Source organism: Falco biarmicus, chromosome 9 (genome assembly GCF_023638135.1).
Source record: "Falco biarmicus isolate bFalBia1 chromosome 9, bFalBia1.pri, whole genome shotgun sequence".
Lineage (NCBI taxonomy): Eukaryota > Metazoa > Chordata > Aves > Falconiformes > Falconidae > Falco > Falco biarmicus.
In genome coordinates, this window is record NC_079296.1 from 5,670,537 (window position 1) to 5,690,467 (window position 19,931).

Sequence of the window (19,931 nt, forward strand, 5' to 3'; positions counted from 1 at the left end):
TGTGTACCCAGACAACGGTGCTATCAAAGACCCTGCTAAGACTCTGCTGTCCTTTCCTGAGTCATGCCAGAACCTGGGCAGGGCAGAGCCTCCAGGGGAGGTGTACAACCTGTGACAGAACTGGGTTTAGGGAACTGGTCCTCAGGTCCTGACCATGACACCAGGCACACATATGTGTGAACACTCACCATGTACACATGCACAAGCCTTACTCAAGGTAAAGTCATTTCAGCTCATTAAAACTGTTGCCAAAAATGCAAACCATGTTTGTTATTCCCCTTGTCCTCCACAAATCTGCAAGCAGAAATATTTAAAGAGCGTGTCAGCATGTGAACTGCTCAGGAGCAAACACCCTCCAGCCCCAAAACACAGGGGCACACTGGCAGAGACTTCCCTGTCTGTCCTGGAGCCAGCAGGTGTGCCTGACTCATCCAAAGCTCCCCAATTCTGGCCATTCTGGAGGGAAGTGCTAGCACACACCGATTGGCACAGTGGCAAAAGTGCCTGTAAAACCACTCATAAAACCAAATCAGACAGCTGGTTCTTCTGAGCCTGCTAAACAAGAGCTACTGCATCCATGAGATTTCCATTCCTATCTTTGATTTCCGTGGTACAGAGGAGGTATAGCCTTCAACACGCAGCTGGGGTCTTTCTGTCCTAAACCTGTGCTTTTACAGCCTGCTTCTCCCTCCTAACAAAAGCACAGATCACCCCGGTCCTGTCCTACTTCCCCAGGACTCTAGGGCAGGCAGATGCTTTCACCATTACTGCAGTTACTGAGCCCAGAGATTACTGAAGAGCAGTCACACGCTCTCACTGAAGTGTCACCCTTACCCTAATATTTGTGAGGAGCCAGGTGAGCACGTCCCCAGGAGATGCACAGGCTGCTTTAGGTGTGTGGGCAGTGAGTAGAGCAACACATTGGGGTGGCCTTAGGGACCGTGCTGTGGCAGAGCTGTGCCCAGGGAAACGTGTCTGTGGGCACGGCAGCTGAGGGGGGCCAGGCTGACCCACTCCCACAGGCACTGGGAGCCTATCTCCAGAAACACGGGCTGTGGATGGAGGCCAGCTGGCAAAGGCCAGTGAGCCAGTACAGCCGGAGTCAGGAGGTGACCTGAGAAGGGAGGATTAAAGAGGGAATTAATTTGCAGAGTTTTCCATTAAGGCACTACAGTTTCTTCCTCTTGAGTAAGGTGCTGGTTTCAGATCATAGAGTAACACTGCCTGAGCCCTGTCCTTCCCTTAGGACTACAGATACCAGCAGCCCAGTGGAAAAATGAGGCAGAGCCCCACAGCCCCTTGCTGGCTGCAATCGCTGCTCAGGGAGAGCTGTCTCCTGAGGAACAGGATGGAGGGACCCAGCCTGGCTGCGCTGCGGAGCAAACGGCAGCACTCTGCGTGGTTCCCTGGGCTTTCATCTGCAGCCCCTGAAGCTCTGGAAATGCAGGAGAAGGAGTGAGGAAGGAAGCAGATCTGGCATTACCCAAACCTTGCCACACCAGGCTGGGGGAGAGCCTTCCGCTCCCAACATGGTACCAGCCACAGGCTGGCCTGCTGCATGGAGCCAGCAAAGGGATTTCTGGATCCCTGGAACTACTGAATTCACACAACGGGTACCCAAAGATGCTCAGCACCTGTCAGGATCAGGCCTTGGCTGGCACAAACTCCAAACACACCTGGCCTTGCTCTCCAAACATACAAATCCTCCCCAGTTCTGATTGCTCTGAAAACAACCCCTTTCCCACCATCTTCCCTTGCATCAAAAACATTCTGGTCAGTCAATCAAGGAAACTGATAACAAAAAGCAAAATCTCAACTAATCTTTGTGGCTGAAGAAAGAGCTGATTGTTCTTGCCTCTCTCCGAGCCTGCCCTGTATTCTGCACTTCCCCAGTCCTCTTCATGCCTTCTTCCCTTTATTGCTGGGGAAAGAAAATCCTGGTCTCTGGGCTGTTTTGTTTAGCAAATGAGGCACATGCAAAGCAGTAACCCCGGGCATCTGTCAGGTGGAGAGAGAGGTGCCTCTGTGTCTTCCAGACAGCCTTCAGGCACCGAGAGCAGCAGTTCAGAAATACTATGAGCAAGGGTGGATTTAAGTTTGGACACGGGATGCATCTTTCTCTTCCTAATGAGAAGAGAGCCACAGGACACCTGCAGGAAGCAGCGGTGTGTTCCCAGCTAGCGCAGCATTCCACTGGAGCTTATCTTCAGGTTGTATTAACCTCTACAGAGCAGAATCCTAGGGAGGGCCAAACCCTGAAGTTTTCACATTGTGTTGGCAATGGTTAGGGAAGGCCTAACCAGAACTGAGAGGAAGAACAGGGAAAATTTAGGTTCCAGTTCAGTACAGGCTGTATTGAGGAAAACAAAAATAATAAAAAAATGTGCTGAGTCCAGTTGCTTCCACCCTAGACCCCACAAAAAAGCATTTTCAGTGAAAAAAAGATAAGAGCAGAGTCCCTTGTCCTCACAGCAGGTCATTCCCCCAGGGCCATGCAGTCATAGGTGATGGGGACACACCAGCAGGTTAGTTCCAGCCCATCAGCACAGCACACAAGGGGAAACCTGGAGGCATTAGATAAACTCCCAGGAAAAGATTCATAGATGTGTTTCCCTGTGTAGGGCAAACATTCCTGCCTGCCATTAAGGGCCTAACCTGGGAACAGACAGGGAACTTGACCTCCAAAGCTGCTACAGAATTAAAAAAGGACACCACAAACAACTTTTTTATCACTTATTCCGCCCTCAAAGCAGAGATGTTTTTCTACTTTTCCACTGGAACAGCACATCCACACAAAGCAGACAACCCAGAACAGCCACGCCAAAATTATTCAAGGATTGTTAAATCAGTTGGTTGCCTCTGTGCTGGATGAGACCTAAGAAAAAACAGATCCCTGCAGAGTTCCTCACCCACCGTCTTACAACTAACAGTCACCACAGACACACACTGATCTTAAGGCTGCAACCCCGAGCTGAGACTTGAGATCTGCCACGTTTCCTGCATGACCTCAGGCAAGACAATTGCTGGATTTCTGAAGTTGTTCAGCACACTGTGAAGCTCACAGAAAGCTTCACCCCATTTGTGAGAAGAGGATAATAATTCCCCATCTCCCCTTCACTTGTTTATTTCAACGGTAAAATAGCCCAGAATGGGACTGCCCCTCCTTATCTGCTCCATGCAGCACCTCACACAATGGAGCCTTGATCTCGGCTGGGACGCCTAAGTGCTACTGCGATACTAATAACAAGCAATAGAAACTTAATTCACCAAAGCAACCTCATTTCATAACTGACTTCGAAAGAAATCCTCCAAGCATGCACAGCCAGACCCCAACATTAAAACCACGACACTGCCAAATGGGTGGAGAAACAGGGTGAGCAGAAACATGGAGAGGATAAGCCAGACATGAGCAGCATTTCCACTGATGAATAATATTCCAGGCAGAGGAACAGAGCTGGATACGGATGCTACAAACATCCCACTTCACACCCTCATTTTAAAGGTGTTGCTTCAATTAAAGCATTTTTCAATCTGGTCCTGGGGCCGATTTTGACCTGCTGGCCCAAGGGTGATTGTGTTCACCATAGCAGGCAGCAAGGCAGGCAGAGAGCAGAGTCCCCAGGAATGGGGAAATCTGAGGCTGGGGAGGAGCTGAGTGTGCACTGGGCTCAGCTTTGGTCTGATAAGTTTATCAAGCACTGCCGGCTGCTAACTGTCAGCCAGCAAAGTGGGCCTGTTAGGGAGGAGGAACAGCTCCCAGGGCAAGATAGCAGAGCCAGTGCCTTATCAGAGTGCCTGAGCCCAAGAGGGAACTGGAGAGCGAGCACTTTCCAACCACTTCATCTGAACAACAGACAGATTGGCAGGAAAGGCCTGTCAGCCCTTCGCTTCTGCCACCCAGGCATCAACACGGAGCCCCCATCCATGCAAATAACCCTGGTAAGTGCAGCATGAGAGCTGCAAATGTGAACACAGGGGCCTGAGAGGATGCACAGGGTAGGTTTTCTTAGGAACATTGCTCAGCAGGGAGAGTCAGATTTACAGCAAGCAACTCAGATGCTTACTGAGCAAGCTGCTCCTGTTCGGTGCCCAAAGCAGCACTTCTCCCCCCCACTACCTTCCCTAGGTTTGGGAGGGGACTTTAGCACTTCAGAATAACATTAGTCACTAAATTTTGGTGTACAGATAATTGCCTTGTTTTCCCTTTACTGTTTCTGAAAAATATTAAAAAAATCACTGAGAGAATAGAAGAGGAAAAACCTGACCATTCCCTTCCGAGCTGCAAGAGTATGGGCCAGCAAACACCCCTTCAGACCTGCTCCTAGGGCAGCAATAACCAGGTCAATGCAGCTGACAGCAGAGAGACTCTCCTACATTTGGATGAGCTCCCTTGGACCTGTGCAAGCTCTCTGTCCAGAAACCTCAGCCATGACAGGGAGGGTAATAAGAGATTCCCACATGGCACATCCCCTGCTTGGTTTCCCTGCTGAGGATGGGCCATGCAGGACAGAACCACCATCAGACCAGCTGTTTCAACACGCAGGGTTTCTTGGGTCTGTCAGACCACACTGTGAGCAGGTCGCTGCTCATTTAGTGCATCTGGGCAGATGCCATCCTGCATCTCACCCACTTCTGGGTCTTTGGCTGGGTTCAAGCTGGTGCCTTGGGTCCTGTCCGTATGAGAGGATTTTACTGAGAGCTGGCCCCAGTACAAACCCTGACCCTGTGCTGGGAGGATGTGTTCATGTTTGGCTGCAAGTGCTGTCCCAAGCCCTGCAGGTGATATGAGGTGGGAAACCTGCAGCAACAACGTAGGCCAGGATACCTCCAGTGTAAGCTAGTCACTCAGGGGCTCCCTTTCTGGTAACAACCCTAGGAAGCAATTTAGCTCCTCCTAAAGCACATATGTAAAATAGGACAGAAGTCATGCCTTCAACACACCTCCTTCTCTCCCTGAAGAAAAAGGGAGCCTAGTATCTGTAGACATCTAGCGCTACATGCGTCACACCCCTGTGGTTTCTGCACTACTCTCAGGCCAAGTTTCTCACAGCTGTTTCTGCTCCAACCCATAATCTACTGTTCTCCAGGCCATGAGCAAGCTCTAAGCCGTTAAATTCCTCTGTGCATCAAGGGCTCCTAGGCAAGTCCCAAGTACAACAGCTACATTCAGTGCTGGCCAACACAACTCTGAGGTTCATGGCTTCCTCATGAAGAATGAGGAGTTAAAAAAACCCTACCCCATTGATTCTGCCTTCCTCTTGAATAATTTTAAAGCAATGGGACTTAATCTTACATCCCAGGCCCTCCTGTATTAGGAGCTTTGGTGGGATTTTTGGCAGTGGTCAAGCCCACTGGTTTCTTCTCTTTATAAAACAGAAGTTATCTCTTGTCTCAGTTGGGGAAGGGGAAGTCAGAGATGATGGAGCATTCCTGTTCTTGAAAGGGCCCCATCCTGAGAGTGTGGACATGGTGAACCAGTGTGTCAGTCAGACATCCCTGCACTAGCTCCTTATTTAGATCCAGCCTGTAGCAGCTTGACTGCAAATCAGTCAGGCTCAGTGGACACCCAGCTGTGACAGCACCTAGAAAAGAGTCCAGAAACTGCAGTTGCATCTTCTCACATCATACATCATGGATAACCCTAAATATGAGACTCAAAACTCAAAGGAGTGTATTCCTGGCTTTGACATTGTCAGCTGATCTGAGCCAGTCACTATCCCTCCCTATGTCTGAGGTTTTCCCATTTGCAAAGTGAGGATAATAACACAGACTTGCTTTGAGATCAACAGATGAGAGCAAGGTAGAATTGCTGCACGTGCACAGTAACCTCACACTGGGGTGGCACTGTGAAAACACACAAAGCATCAAAGCGAGGTCTCTGCATTGTGATCTGCCAGCCTGCATTCTTCATTTTAAAATGTTTGCCCAAATTTGAGTAGGACAACTAGAAATGGAACTCAGGTCACCTGGACTTCCAGTTTTGTTTGTTAACCAACTCTCCATCTTACCTCCTTGCAGTATATCTAAGCAGGACATCCCAAGTAAAACTCTGTTCTTCAGAAGAGTATCAGGTACCACTGTAAGATTTTATTTCTGAGTTCTTCAAGATACTTACAAAGATATGCACAAAACTAATTTTTAGTGCCTTACATTAAAGGCAGAGCAGAAGGCCTTATGGTTTCAGAGAATGCACACAGGACAGCTGAGGTTTCCTATCTTAACTGGAACTTAAGGAAACAATTAGCTAGAAAGTCAGAGAGCCATGTCTGTGCACCTGCTCTATAGTCCCACAACACTGCATTTAGAAATACTAAATGATACTTGGCATTTGAATAGCGTGTACTACCTAAAGATTTCAAAATGCTCCACAAAGATGGGAACACCTTATCCCTGTTTCACAAGGAAACCAAGAGCCAGGGAGAAAGTAACTCAAGGTCATACAGAGAGCAAGTAAACGACCTAAGAAATGAACCAAGGCGTTTTAGCTCCCAGCTCTTATTTCAGTCATTAGGCAGTGGGCAAAATTAAGCCCTGTTGTTATAGAAACAGCTGCATAAGTTGTACCAGTGGAATTTGGTGCGTTCTCTCAAAAAAAAAAAAAAAAGGTAGATGACCATCTTGGAGCCCCGTCATATCTTTACTCACACTGTTCCTTGCTACTGCAAGTCTAGAAGAAACCACTACATACCATGACCTATTGCAAGACAAATTCCTATTTTCTTAACTATGTGTTCCCACTGAAGAGGGCACAACACACAACAGTCAGCAGGATTTAGCCCCTAGCCTGCAAGTTTTCTCACAGCATCATTATAATTTTGCAGGAGATACAACACAAGCCTTGTGGTTGTCAGGATCAGTAATGTATATTTTTGGGGCACCACTTCCTCAATCCCAAAGTCCACAGCAATCTTAGCTCAGAAGGGAATGTGACTCAGACCTTCAACTGAAGGACTGTCATCTGCAAACCCTGAAGACTAGATGTGGCCATGGTTTTATCACTGGCCACCAGCTGCCTCTAGAGCCCTTGCCTCCTCCCCAATGATTCAGCAAATCTTCTTCGTGGATAAAAACAAGCATGCAAGTGAACAAATCACAATGTCAGATTACAAAAATGAGCGGGGAAAAACTGCAGCTCAAAGGAGGGAGATAGAAGCTGGTAAAGTCGCATGGTTCAAGGACTGAAAGGCCTGGGAAGACTTTTTTTTTTTTTGAAGGGGATGTGAAAAAATAGTGTTGTAATTTGGATTCTTTACACTGTGAAACACTACAAATGAAAGAGAACATAATGTGGAAGGAAATGAAGTATATTCTGCCCTCTGCTATCTGGGCATTGCAGAGGGCTGATATGGATTTTTACTGGTATAGATGAGAACAGAATAGTCCATTCCAGCTTACACTGCAGCAAAGTTCCACTAAGCAAACTATTTTCAGCAGGAGTTTCTGCTTTCCATAACAAAGACTTTCAATAGTTTGGAAATCCATTGTCTGACGCTTTGAACATCACTATTCCTGGAAAAAAACGTTCTGCAAGTAATTTGGTATCTAAGGCACAGCAGAGAGTGGTTAGAAAAATTGTTTTAACTTCTGACGGTTTTGGCCACTGTATCATATTTATATATTACAGCTCTTTTCTGTAAAAATTTTGTTTCCTGCTGTAACAGCTTCTGAGGTAAAACACAGTATCAGCTTAACAGCTCATGATACACAGTCTATTGGATAGAAAGTAAAGAAGAAACTTCAGCCAGACCTTGGCTAGGAGGTGTAATATTTCCCCTAATGGCATTCAGCCCTGACACTCCAGTCAGACCCCAATGCTTCCAAGAATGCCGTGAAAACCCTAATGAAAATAGGAGTGTCTGGAATTTATGGAGAGTTCACATCATGTCTGTGGAACCTGTCAGCCCACTGGGTCCTCTGATAACTGAGGCAGAGATGCAGCCTTCCACTAGATGAACTGCAACACAGAAAGCAAGTATAGAAGGAAGAGGAGCTCAGGAACTGTGTGCACACGCATCGTGGATGGATAAACTGAAGCCAACTTTGGTCTCATATTGCTTTCACACTCTTCCTGTTTTACCTCACTATCCAGCACAGAAATTAATGTTTTTGACACTAAAGTGAACTAAGCAGGACTGACTTACCTTGCTATGGGTTTGTGTATTTTCTGTGAATACTTATGCACTCACCCCACCAACAACTTTGAGCTCACAAAATTTCCTTGCCCCCTTTCTGAGGGCTCCTGGGGGGATCAAGGTTTTGGTGTACATACTTACAGTACCTGCTGCTCTTCCCTAGGAGACACAAAAGAAGCAACCACAGCACAAGCCACAGACCCCTCTCCCCCACTCACACAGGAAGATAATGCTATATAAAACATGTGCAAGCAATGCCAGGGCTGTCTCCTTTTAAAGCATCTCCCTGTACTGCCACCTGCTTTCACAGGTTTGGGGGTTTCCTCCCAAGTCTAACAATAATCAGGTGTGCTCTGAAAGCTCAAGTGTCAGAGCCAACCGAATTACATTTTTGAAGGTAGAAAAGGGGAGACCTTATCACCATGTTGCAGTATTTAAAGCGTGGCTACAAAGAAGATGGAGACTCCCTTTTTACAATGAGTCACATGGAAAAGAGGAGGAGTGATGGGTACAAGTTACTCCTGGGGAGATTCCAATTAGACACAAGACGAACATTTTTCACAATGAGAGCAATCAGCGACTGGAATAGTCTCCCCAGAGAAGTGGTGGATTCCCTGACACTGGATGCTTTTAAGATTCAGCAGGACAGGGTGCTGGGCCATCTTGTCGAGACCCTGAATTTGCCAAGAAGGGTTGAACCAGATGATCCTTGAGATCCCTTCCAACCTGGTGTTCTATGATTCTATGAAAACGTGGTACTACTGCACCCTACAGGCTAAAACCAGCAAATATATATTAAAACAAAAAAACCAAAAAAACCCCAAAAACCCCCCACAATTCCTAAGCCAGGCTCACACTTCGGGAAGGGAGACTGGCTCAGGGCTGCTGGGTATTTAAAGCTGACGGTTCTGCCCCACCCTGGAGTTCTCACAGAATGAGTGCTCCCACTGCCCACCCTGCTGGGACAAGCAGGAGGAACAGCAGTGGCTGTGACACTAACATGCAAACATACACACACACACAGATGCCCCCAACCCTACCTCAAGGACCTCATGGTGGTGGTGGTGGGAGCAGCGCTCAGCAGTGCTGGAGCTGCCCTGCACACCCCAGCTGCTGTGCGCAGGGTACCCACGGAAAAGGGGGAGCTCAGGGATGGGGGAAGTAGGTTGCTGGGGTGGGAAATGGGACGGCGACTTTCACCTGTTTAAGCTGCTGCCTTGTTCTGTTTTATCCCTCTTGATTTGATCCAATGGAGGCAGGCACACTTGAGAAACTGCCTGGACAGCAGAAGCTTTAGCAAAAGTCCACCTCAGGACCTGCCAAGTGAGGGGACCTGGTGATTTGATGAAGATGCCTGCCTCCCCCAGCACACTACAGGCGGCATGGGATGCAGTGAGCCCGGCTTTTTGCCTGCTTCCAGTGGGATGGAGCCGAGGGGAGAGTGTGCAGGAGTCAATGCCAAATGTTCCTGTGATCGCGCTCACTGGACCTGTTCCCTTTTGGCCCCTGGTTGGTTTTGCCAGGAGAACAGTCTGTGAAATCTCCCACAAGAAACATCTTTCATTTTCTCACTGTAGTCCTTCATCGGCACTTAAAAAAAAAATAATTATCTTAACTGCATTTCCATCTTGCCTTGCCCATGTACCCTACTGAGCGGCAGTAATGACAGTGGAGCAAATGCAGAGGCATTTCATAGGGGTTAAGAGTCAACTGCCTGAGGGTTTCCTGCCAGAGTGCAGGGGACCTCTGTCATTGTGCAGATGGATGTAGCTTTGCAGGGGGGGTGTTAAATTTCAATTTTCTTTCTTCACTGGTGTCATGAGATTCTTTCCTGGTACCACCACTATGTGATAGGGAGGCGGGCCCAAAGTTAAACTCACCCAGCTGAGTCCCTTCTCTTCCAAAACCTGGAGCACAAACTTTGTTTTTGCATGTTCCCGTGAAGGCCCCAAGTCTGTGTGTGCTGGGGGCAGAAAGCAAACCCGATCCTTTCCCTGTTTCTTAGGGAGGGCTACAACAACCCCCAGGTGTCTGGTGAGAACCTGATTGGCCTCAGCAGGGCCCGTCGCCCGCACAACGCAATCTTTGTGAACTTTGATGATGAAGAAATCCCAGCTAAACCACTGGATGCTGCTGTACACACCTGGAAGAAAATGTGTACCAATCCTGTGGATAGAAAGGTGGAGGAAGAACTGAGAAAGGTACGTGCCTTATTCCTGACCTGAGCACTATACTGTGGCATACAGACCTCACCAGAAATTGTTGTGGTTTTAAATACTGCTGGCTTCTCTGAAGGTTCTGGGACGGGGTTTCCCGTTTAACCTTGTTAACAAGTGAGATATGAGCCTGTGTAATTATGCCAGGGACCCACATCCAGGCCTTTGGGTTCCACTCCCGTTCGATATCAGCTGTCCTTTGTGCCCTTAGCAAAAATACACATTTGCTTTTTCTGTTCTCTAATCTATCAGACAAGAAGGGCTGTACTGGCAAATTCTGCCAGGGATACAGGAATATTTGGTGTCCTGAACAGCTGCAGCTCCCCTTGAAATGATGGGTGGGATAAAACTTTGTCAAGGCATGACAATGTCACGTCAGGAAAGTGAGTGAGTGGCATGTATCTGAAATGCTACCCACAGCTCTGAAATTTTATTCCTTAGAGTTGGCCATGTTCTGAAAATGAATTTTGCAATGTGCCTTGTGCAGAGCTCTCCAGCCCTTTTAGAGAGTAGACTGGCTGCTAGATGGACATTGTCTGCTTTTCTGAGGATAACGATGGGCAAATCCGAAGTCTGACCAACATAACAAGTCTCATCAGATGCCACTGAGACCACTGTGTTCAATTCCATGGTTGTTTCTGTATTATTTCAGCTCTTTGAAGTCTGTCCCGTCTGGTCTCGGAATGCAGTAAAAGCCAATATCAGTGTCCACCCGGACAAGCTGAAACTTCTGTTGCCGTATTTGGCCTATTACATGGTAAGTCTGTACATCTGCCCTTGTGCCTGTCTGAGGCTGCTGAGAGGCAGAGCAAGGGTGCATCAGCTGGGTGTTCCTGGTTCTCTAAATCTTGTGCAGGATGCTAGGTTTCAGGCTTTGGGACAGATGATTCCCATGCCCTGATTTTGTAGAGGGAAAGTGGGGGGAAAGGACCTTCTGAGGTTATCTCATAAGTCAAAGACAGAGCCGGCATCCAGTCGTTAACATCAGGTCGCGTCTCCCTCTTTCCAAGTTAAAGGATTTTGTTGATTTTCTCCTCTCCCTACTTTGCTAAAGTCACCATACCCCAAGGATCAGCCTGCCTTACACACACCAGCCCAGCACTTCTGTTACAGAACAAGGGATATTCTGGTCATCTTCAGCTCATTATTGGGTTTTTTTTTTCACGTCTAGGTTATGCCCCTAACGACATGCCCGTGAAAGCAAAGCACAGCACGTATAACTACAGTCTGCCCATCAATGTCAAGAAGCAAGGTACGCTGTACCAGTAGAAGGGCTTTCTTTGGTTAAATAAGCAGTGAAGGTGGCAAAGAGCAGCTGGCATATGAGTCTGCAGAGGATGAGGATGATGAAGAGGAGGAGGAAGAGGACTTCAGGCCTTCTGATGGGAGTGAAAATGAAATGGAGACAGAGATTCTGGACTATGTGTGAACTCCGTGAGCCGTCTGGCTGCTGTTGGGCAGAATCATCTCTGCTCTCGTTCCATGACAGCTGCGGGTTCAGCGACCATGCCCAGGATGTGGGAAAGCAGAACTTGTACTAAGACGACCACGGTCTCTCTACACTGACGGCAGTGCCTGCTGATGGCCGTCACTGTGGGTGTTTGCGAGGCATTGCCCACATTTTCACACTTGCTGGCCAACAAGCCCTGCAGCAAACTCGCAAGAGCGAGCCCAGAATCCAGACCAGCAGGCAGCACGCCGGAATGGAGGAGGAGCTGCATTCCCAGATCTCTCCATGGGTGAGAAGTGCACTTTGGCTGGGTTGGTGGCCATGTGGACAACAGAAGAGGTGCCTGAGGAGGTGCTGGGGGAGCACTGCAGTGTCACCCAAGTCCCTAAGGCAGGTGCTGCCCTTCTGCTCAGCTAAGGGGAGTGAAAATACTGTGCCATGACTTCAGCATTGACCCTCAGTGGTGATGTTGGAAATAAAGCCATCAGGAAAAGGCACTTTTTGGCAGTGAATAATTCTCTTCTGCAGGATGAAGATAACAGAACAGAGTAATTCCCTTCTGCTGTCCTCACTAGCTGGCACACTTCTCAGCTCTGTTTTGACCTCCCCAGTAGTTAGCAAGGACGGAAGGAAACGGGCAATGGGGCAGAACTTCAGGTCCACAGTGGTTGGCCACTCATTAGTCTGCCATCGCTGGCTGGATTGTCAGCACCCATTAAAGAGACATTAAAGATCTGCTGGCGTTTTCTGAGTCTTGTGCATTCCCTAGTGTTACGCATGCAAGGTTTCTCAGTAGTTGCCGATGATATGCTCTAATGCTTGGCTTAACGTGATTTCAGCCTCCTGCACTTATGTGAGGCTTTCCATAACTTCAGGATTTTTTTATGTTCTCTGAAGTTCTGTTAGACTGAGAGATTTCCTTAGGTTTGGCGTCCAGCCCACAAAAGCAACATCTGCAGGGCTCTCACACTGTGACGCCAGTCTTACCTTAAGCCATGGTTTGGCCTCAGCCTACTGAAGGACAGGTGTGTAGAGGCTCCTCTGGTTTATGTAAGAGCCAAGACTGGGTCATGGCATTGACGCACAGCTGCACTCCTAGCTCTATATATATCCCTCCATCTGGGGACTTGGTCTTCAGGTGTGCACTCACCATGGCTCGCTGGGAGATCCTGTGCTTTGCCTTGTGCTCCTACCTCGGGGTAGCATGGGCTGCAACTGTAAGTACAAAAGCATTTCTTACAGCCTTGCAAGGCATTTTGCTGTTCATGCCTGAATGAGCAAGCTGCTGCCACCTCTGGTCTGGAGCCCATGAAAGGGCCTGCAGACTGTGACAGCCGAGACAGGGTGTTTTCCTGCCCTAAACATGGCAAAGGCTCTCAACAACGTTTTTCCAAAAGTTTGTGCACAGTTCTGTGTCAGGTCTGGCCTGGTTTACACCTGAAGGTCCTCACCTTCTGCCATTCACCTTTGGGAGCGCAGGGGAATTGCTGCTGCCTATCTGCTCCGAAGGGCAGCCTGCAGACATCTGCAGGGGCACATCTCCAGCGGCAGCTACCTGGGGCCTTTCCATAAGGTTCCAAAGGGCTGGCTGGGGAAGCTGGGCTGCGAGTGGGTCCATCTGGGGACTGGCCAGGGCAAGGTGTGGGTGCTGGCAACATGGGAAGACAGAAGCATGACAAACTCTGCAATGGATTTTTCTGTTCTCAATGGTGCCATGTGTAGCTGGGTGTGGTGCTCACCGAAGGAGGTTTTGTGGAAGGTGAGAATAAAAAACTGGGGCTCTTTGGGGACTACATCGACATCTTCAGAGGTATCCCCTTCGCTGCCCCTCCAAGGACTCTGGAAAACCCTCAACCTCATCCTGGCTGGGATGGTAAGATCCAGCTTTTGAATGCCTTTGGTTTGGGGTTTTATTTTCACTTCTCTCTCTTTAGTCCATTATCGACAAGCCAGAGATGTTGCTGCCTGCTTTCATCTACTAAGCAGCACCAAGAAAAAGCTTAGTCTCATGGTGGGTATGACAGTCTGTGTCTAAGTGTTCCCAAGCAATTCAATTAATCACATGAAGTAACAAAACCAAAGCAGGGCACCTGCACCTCCCCTCCCCATGCTTTAGCTGTCTGGAGCTAATTCACATGCAAAAGGGTCCCACTTTGTCACTCCCTCAAACTGGTCTCAGGGGCTGGGGAGGCTTTGCTGCCTCTGTGCTGGACTCACAGAGGAGAGGATGGATGAACGGACAGTCAGTTTGCAACCACAGGATGGAGTTGATGCCTCTAACTAGGACCTGCTGTCTTCCCTCTCTCCTCTCAGGAACACTGCAGACAAAAAAATTCAAAAATCGCTGCATGCAGATGACACTTACACAAACTGATGTCCGTGGGAGTGAGGACTGTCTCTATCTGAACATCTGGATTCCTCAAGGGAAAAGACACAGTATGTGCTTGGCTGAGACCTGGAGAGGAGATTCTCAGCTGCCTTTTGTGGACAAATTGCTCTGGAGTACCTCCCAGCAGCTACACTCCCGCAGTGGGCAACTGCAGGAGCACTGACTTTGAGAGGGAAAGGTGGGAAATGTCAGTCAATGTCCCTCAACTGCAGCCTGTTGGGAGTTTCAGCCTCTTCTACAGGGTGTTGACTTTCTTGGCCATAGGCTATTGCAAAGTATCATGTCTGCTCATGCCCAGGTGGAGGGATGCTCAGCAAGTGGGTATGGGGATGGATGGGAAGCATCTTCTAGCTATGCTGTGGCTCACGCTGCTTTTCTTCCTCATCTCCCAGTCTCTACCAACTTGCCAGTCATGGTCTGGATCTACGGCGGTGCCTTCCTTGTAGGAGGGAGTCAGGGAGCCAACTTCCTCAATAACTACCTTTATGATGGCGAGGAGATTGCTGTGCGGGGCAACGTCATTGTGGTAACCATCAACTATCGCCTGGGACCCCTGGGCTTCCTGAGCACTGGAGACGCAAACTTGCCAGGTACCATAGCTGTTCCCTCTTCAGGGGACTGTTACAGGTCCTCATCAGCTTTGCTGTGCCCTTGCTCAATGGAGGGTGCTCTCTGTCATTCAGGGAACTACGGGCTGAAGGATCAGCACATGGCTATTGCCTGGGTGAAGAGGAATATCAAGGCCTTTGGGGGTGACCCAGATAACATCACCATCTTTGGGGAATCAGCTGGTGCCGTCAGTGTCTCCCTGCAGGTGTGTTGTTCTTGTTGGACCCCACCAGAGCCACTTCTCTCTAAATGGGAGAGATGGTCCCCTTGGCGCTCTGCTGCTTTCTCCCATACACACTGCCTGGTTGACATCCTCTTCTGCCCAGGGACCGCAACACTCAGCCTCTTGGCTTTGAGCTGCTCCTTCAGTTTAATCAGTCCCACAGCTTCAGGCAGGTGTCCTCGCTCTTGGGACCTCTGATTAAACAGCATTTACTTGCCATGCCCCCCTACTCTGCTCCTTCTCTCACCATATCACCTTTTAACTTTAACTGCTGAAACTGGTAAACAGCACGAGAGCTGGCAGCTTCCCTGGGCCTGGTGCACAAGATTTGGGGTGATTGGCCAGGTCTGGCGGGCAGTGGTCTCTTCAGGAGTTTGCACCTGAAACCCTCTTGTTTCTATTCTGCACCGCAGACATTGACTCCAAAGAACAAGGGCCTGTTCAAGAGGGCCATCAGCCAGAGTGGTGTCGGTCTCTGCAGCTGGGCCATCCAGAGGGACCCACTCGCCTGGGCTAAAAAGGTAACGTGAAAGTCTTGCCTGAGGGAATGGAAAAACCAAAAAAGTGATTCCCTAGAGAAAAGCATAACTAGCAAGGGATTCAGCAGGAGCCATGCTGCCCAACAGCTGTGGAAACATGATGCTTTAAAACCAACCACTCCTCTGCCTCTGTGCAGCTGGTAACAAAGCCTGGCTTTGGAAGGTAACGCTAGGAGGTTTCTCTCTCTCTCTCTCCTCCTGCAGATTGGAGAAAAGGTGGGCTGCCCCACAGACAACACCACTATCTTGGCCAACTGCCTGCGCATTTCTGACCCTAAAGCTGTGACGCTGGCCTACCACCTGGAGCTGATCAACTTGCCCTGTAAGTCCCCTGGCCCTTGCTGTGCTCCATCACCCACCCAGGGCTCACCGTGCCTTTGGTGGGACACTGAGGCCATTGCTAGGAATGCTGAAGCAGTGCCTGTGTCCTTCAGAAAGGGGACAATAATGACAGATGGTGCAGCCACCCTTCCACAGGCAGGTGCACATTGTGCTGAATGAACACTGTCCATCACGCCGTGGCAGTAGAGGCAAAGGAATTATCCAAGGGCCATGCCTTGGCTCCAAAGCAACTGTCTGGGCTTTCTATTCTGTGAAAGCAGCAAGAGCAATTGCAGAACACAGCTTACAAGCAAAAAAATAATTGACCACAATGCTGCTATTTTCATTTGAGTCACTGGGTGGAGTGTAGCACTCTCACACCAGCTAGGGAAAGCTTCTGCTCTTGCTGCCTCTGAGCATTTCTTTCCCAAGAAGACTCTCCTCTGCTTGCTTTCCTCATGCTCCTAGTAAATAGCCCCAACGTTTAGCCTTGCTCAGGACCCAGAGTGGCCAAGCCACTGCTGTGCAGCTGCACTAACCAAAGCTGGCTGTCCTGGCAATGAGTGAGCACAGCCAGATGGGATGGGGAGGGGAAGTTCTGCTCATCCCTACCTTTGGCTGTGCTTTTTAGGAAGGCACTGGGTGGAGGAGAGGAATTTTTGATGTTACCTGCTGGTACTTGGCTGGCAGATGTCTTGTTCTTCTCCCCCTCCTACAGGCATGAGTTTTACTGAATGTGAACCTGTGGTCACCCTGCTTCTGGGTGACATTCTGCCCATGCTGAAGTCACCGCCCAAGCTCTCATTCACCTTGGCCTATTCTTTCTATAGTTCTTTGATCACAGGATATGCCAGACCACACATCTGTCTTTTCTCAGCTCCTAATGGACTCCAATTTTTTCTTCTGCCGCAGCTCCCCTGGTTCACACACTCGCCCTCACGCCTGTCATCGATGGAGACTTCCTCCCAGACATGCCAGAGAAGCTCTTTGCCAATGCTGCTGACATTGACTACATCGCTGGGGTCAACAACATGGATGGACATATCTTTGCTGGCATTGATTTACCTGCTATCAACCGCCCGCTAGTGAAAATCACTGCGTAAGTAAAGGATGCTCTTAAAACTCCTAACAGGAAGAATCTTCTCTTTTAAGGTAGCTCCTAAACTCTGAGGACTTTGACCTGAGTGGACAGGGAACTCACTTTCAAAAGAGGGTGTCACTCCAAGCCAGGGTGCCTAGGGCATATGTTGCCAGATCCAGAGCCTTCAAGAAAAAGCACTACCTACTGGGGAAGCCTCCCCATATACCTTTAAGGTGCTCCTGAACACAGCACCAGCCACAGGCTTGGCAGCCCTGATGCTCTCTGTCCAGAGCAGGTACATGCTGGGTGCCCGTCCCATCAGACTCCTCCAGGAATGAAAGGAACTGGTGGCCAATTTGGCCCCAAGCTGCTCTGCTGAGAAAGCTGGGAAGCACATGCCCTCCATCTAAGACCTGGAATGAAATCACTGGCTTTTACCCCACCAAACCTTTGCTAACTGCAGGGCTGGATGTAAACATCGATGGGGGCTGGGATCCTTTTCTATGAGCCCTGCCCTACTTGGAGCTGCTGGTCTGTAATTAGTTGATACTACTTGTCTTTTCAGGGACGAGGTCTATAATTTGATCAAAGGACTTACTGTGGACAGGGGCCAGACTGGAGCCAATGCAACATACACTCTCTACACGCAACCGTGGGGTGACAAGCCGGACCAGGAGGTTATGAAGAAGACAGTGGTGGACCTGATTACTGACTACATCTTCCTGGTTCCCACACAGTGGGCACTGAAACTGCACCTGCAGAATGCCCGGTGAGCAGCTCAGCCCTGGCAGGAGCCCAAAGCCTGCCTGGGGGCCAAAATGCTGCTTTCACAGCAAGCCCAAGGGGCTGAGGAGCAGGTTAAGAGGGCTGAACTTGAAGGAGGCAGGCTTTTTGTACTGAGTACATGCTTACACATAGCTCGTACAAACACTACCTCTGTAACACTGCAAGGGAGTCATGCTAGGAATTTGGTTTACATTCCCATTAAAACAAGTTTATGCTTCCTAAAACATTCACACTCCATCCTAGCAATGTTTGATGCCACGAGACCTGGCACTGGGATGATATGAGGGTTAGGGTGAGAATCAGAATATCTATCGAAGAATGTTTTTTCCCTCTGAGACCACCTCTTAGATGCATGTGAGCACCTTCCAAGGCTGAATCTTGGGCTCTGCTGGTATTTGGAGCATGGTTATGAATCTGCACCCACTTCTCTGCTCTCCACTCGCAGCTGCTTAGCAAATCTATTTTATCTCCCCAGGAATTCCAAGACATATAGCTACGTGTTCTCCCAGCCGTCCCGAATGCCTGTCTACCCAAGCTGGGTAGGGGCAGACCACGCTGATGACTTGCAGTATGTGTTTGGGAAACCCTTCGCCACCCCCCTGGGCTACCTGCCCAAGCACAGGACTGTCTCAAAAGCCATGATTGCTTACTGGACCAATTTTGCCAGGACAGGGTGAGTGATTCTGGTTCCACATGGATTTGGGGCTTGCTGCAGCACTTCAGCCTGCTGCTTTTGCCTATTAACTTCTCAGGAACAATTCCCAAAAGCTGGGTGTCCTCTGTCTGTTGTGAGCCTGGCTCTATGTCTCCCAATGGTGGAATTTGCTCTAGGTCTTCCTCATCCAAAGAACACCTGGGGACAGCAGAAACATTTTCTGAACTTGTGAACTCTGCTTAAACTTAACAATGAGGTTTTTTTCTGAATCCTGGTGTTCAGATAGGAATTAAGCCCCCGCATGCAGCCAGGGACAATGCTAGTGGGGACCAAGGGAGGAGACTGCAGGCTGGCAAGTTGCTCCTAGCAGGCAGAATTGCTATTGCTTGGCCCAGTGTCAGGCTCTCTCTTTGCACGCACTTAAAGCCTCACTTGAGCAGACAGGGGCCCTGTCAAATAATTCAAATCTTGCTGCATCCACAAGCTGCTCTGATAAAACCAAAGTTCTATGTCTCCTTTTTCCTCAGTGATCCCAACAAAGGGAATTCAGAGGTGCCTGTTACCTGGCCGCCCTACAGCAACGAGGGCACTTACTACCTGGAAATTAACAACAAGATGAACCAGAACTCCGTGAAGCAGAATCTGAAATCCCGGTATGTGGACTTCTGGAACTCAGTCTATCGGAAGCTGCCACAGGTTGCCAACATCACCCTGACCGAGGAACTGCTGTGGAATTAAGAAAAAGACACCTTTTAGAGATAGGCCCAGCTCATTAAAGGCTCTGTTGTAACTGAGTGATTTTTGGCTTTTCCATTTCTTTGCTGTGGCAGGATTTTCTCCCTAACATTAAGGTCAGGCAGTAAGTGACATCCAGTCCCTGTGCAACGCGTGTTCCCCTGACCCATAACACAGCACTGTCATAGAATCATTTAGGTTGGAAAAGACTTTGAGATCGTCAAGTCCAGCCATTAACCCAGCACTGCCCAGCCCACCACTAAACCACATCCCTCAGCACCACACCTAAGTGTTTTTTAAACACCTCCAGGGATGGGGATTCCACCACCGCCCTGGGCAACCCGTTCCAATGCCTGACCACCCTTTCGGTGAAGAATTTTTTCCTAATATCTCATCTAAACCTCCCCTGGGGCAACTGGAGGCCATTTCCTCTTGTCCTGTTGCTTGTTACCTAGGGGAAGAGACCGACCTCCCCTGCCCATGGCCTCCTGTCAGGTGGCTGTAGAGAGCAACCAGGGCCCCCCTCAGCCCCCTCCTCGCCAGGTTGAACTCCCCACCGTCCCCCATCACCTTGTGCCCCAGCCCCGCCACCCCTCTCTGGTCACCTCCAGCCCCTCAGCGTCCCTCCTGAGGCCGGGGGCCCAAAGCCGAGCGCGGGATTCACGGTGTGGCCTCACCGGTGCTGGGCACGGGGACCACTGCTACCCTGCTCCCGCTGACCACACCATTTTGGCCACCAGTTTTCAGCAGGTCCCGGCAAAGGTGCTGGTGGCCTGGCTGCGGCTGGGCCTGCTC

At 49.4% G+C, this 19,931-nt stretch overlaps 1 protein-coding gene across 4 annotated transcripts; it reads left to right on the forward strand.

Annotated features, from left to right (window-relative positions):
• The first annotated feature begins 387 nt into the window (after positions 1 to 387).
• Positions 388 to 19,190, forward strand: CEL (carboxyl ester lipase). 4 transcript variants are annotated; one of them, XM_056351988.1, is made up of 15 exons: positions 388 to 3,939; positions 9,388 to 9,641; positions 10,138 to 10,333; positions 11,001 to 11,105; positions 11,520 to 13,015; positions 13,521 to 13,671; positions 14,112 to 14,234; positions 14,580 to 14,777; positions 14,871 to 15,001; positions 15,433 to 15,540; positions 15,763 to 15,880; positions 16,792 to 16,978; positions 17,526 to 17,729; positions 18,222 to 18,419; positions 18,929 to 19,190. In XM_056351988.1, exons 5-15 carry the CDS (start codon positions 12,794 to 12,796, stop codon positions 19,137 to 19,139), a joined length of 1,851 nt encoding a protein of 616 aa, XP_056207963.1. In that variant the 5' UTR covers positions 388 to 3,939; positions 9,388 to 9,641; positions 10,138 to 10,333; positions 11,001 to 11,105; positions 11,520 to 12,793; the 3' UTR covers positions 19,140 to 19,190. The 4 variants fall into 4 exon arrangements, with proteins under 4 accessions (XP_056207963.1, XP_056207962.1, XP_056207961.1 ...); XM_056351987.1 differs by having other exon boundaries at positions 9,392 to 9,641; XM_056351986.1 differs by lacking the exon at positions 9,388 to 9,641.
• Positions 19,191 to 19,931: the final 741 nt, after the last annotated feature.

Bases quoted from the DNA above. Each gene is read 5' to 3' on its own strand.
- CEL (XM_056351988.1), top strand. From the start codon at position 12,794: ATGGTTTGGCCTCAGCCTACTGAAGGACAGGTGTGTAGAGGCTCCTCT. The intron at 15,881-16,791 runs GTAAGTCCCCTG...CTTCTGCCGCAG, and splicing joins GGAGCTGATCAACTTGCCCT to CTCCCCTGGTTCACACACTC. The intron at 18,420-18,928 runs GTGAGTGATTCT...CTTTTTCCTCAG, and splicing joins ACCAATTTTGCCAGGACAGG to TGATCCCAACAAAGGGAATT.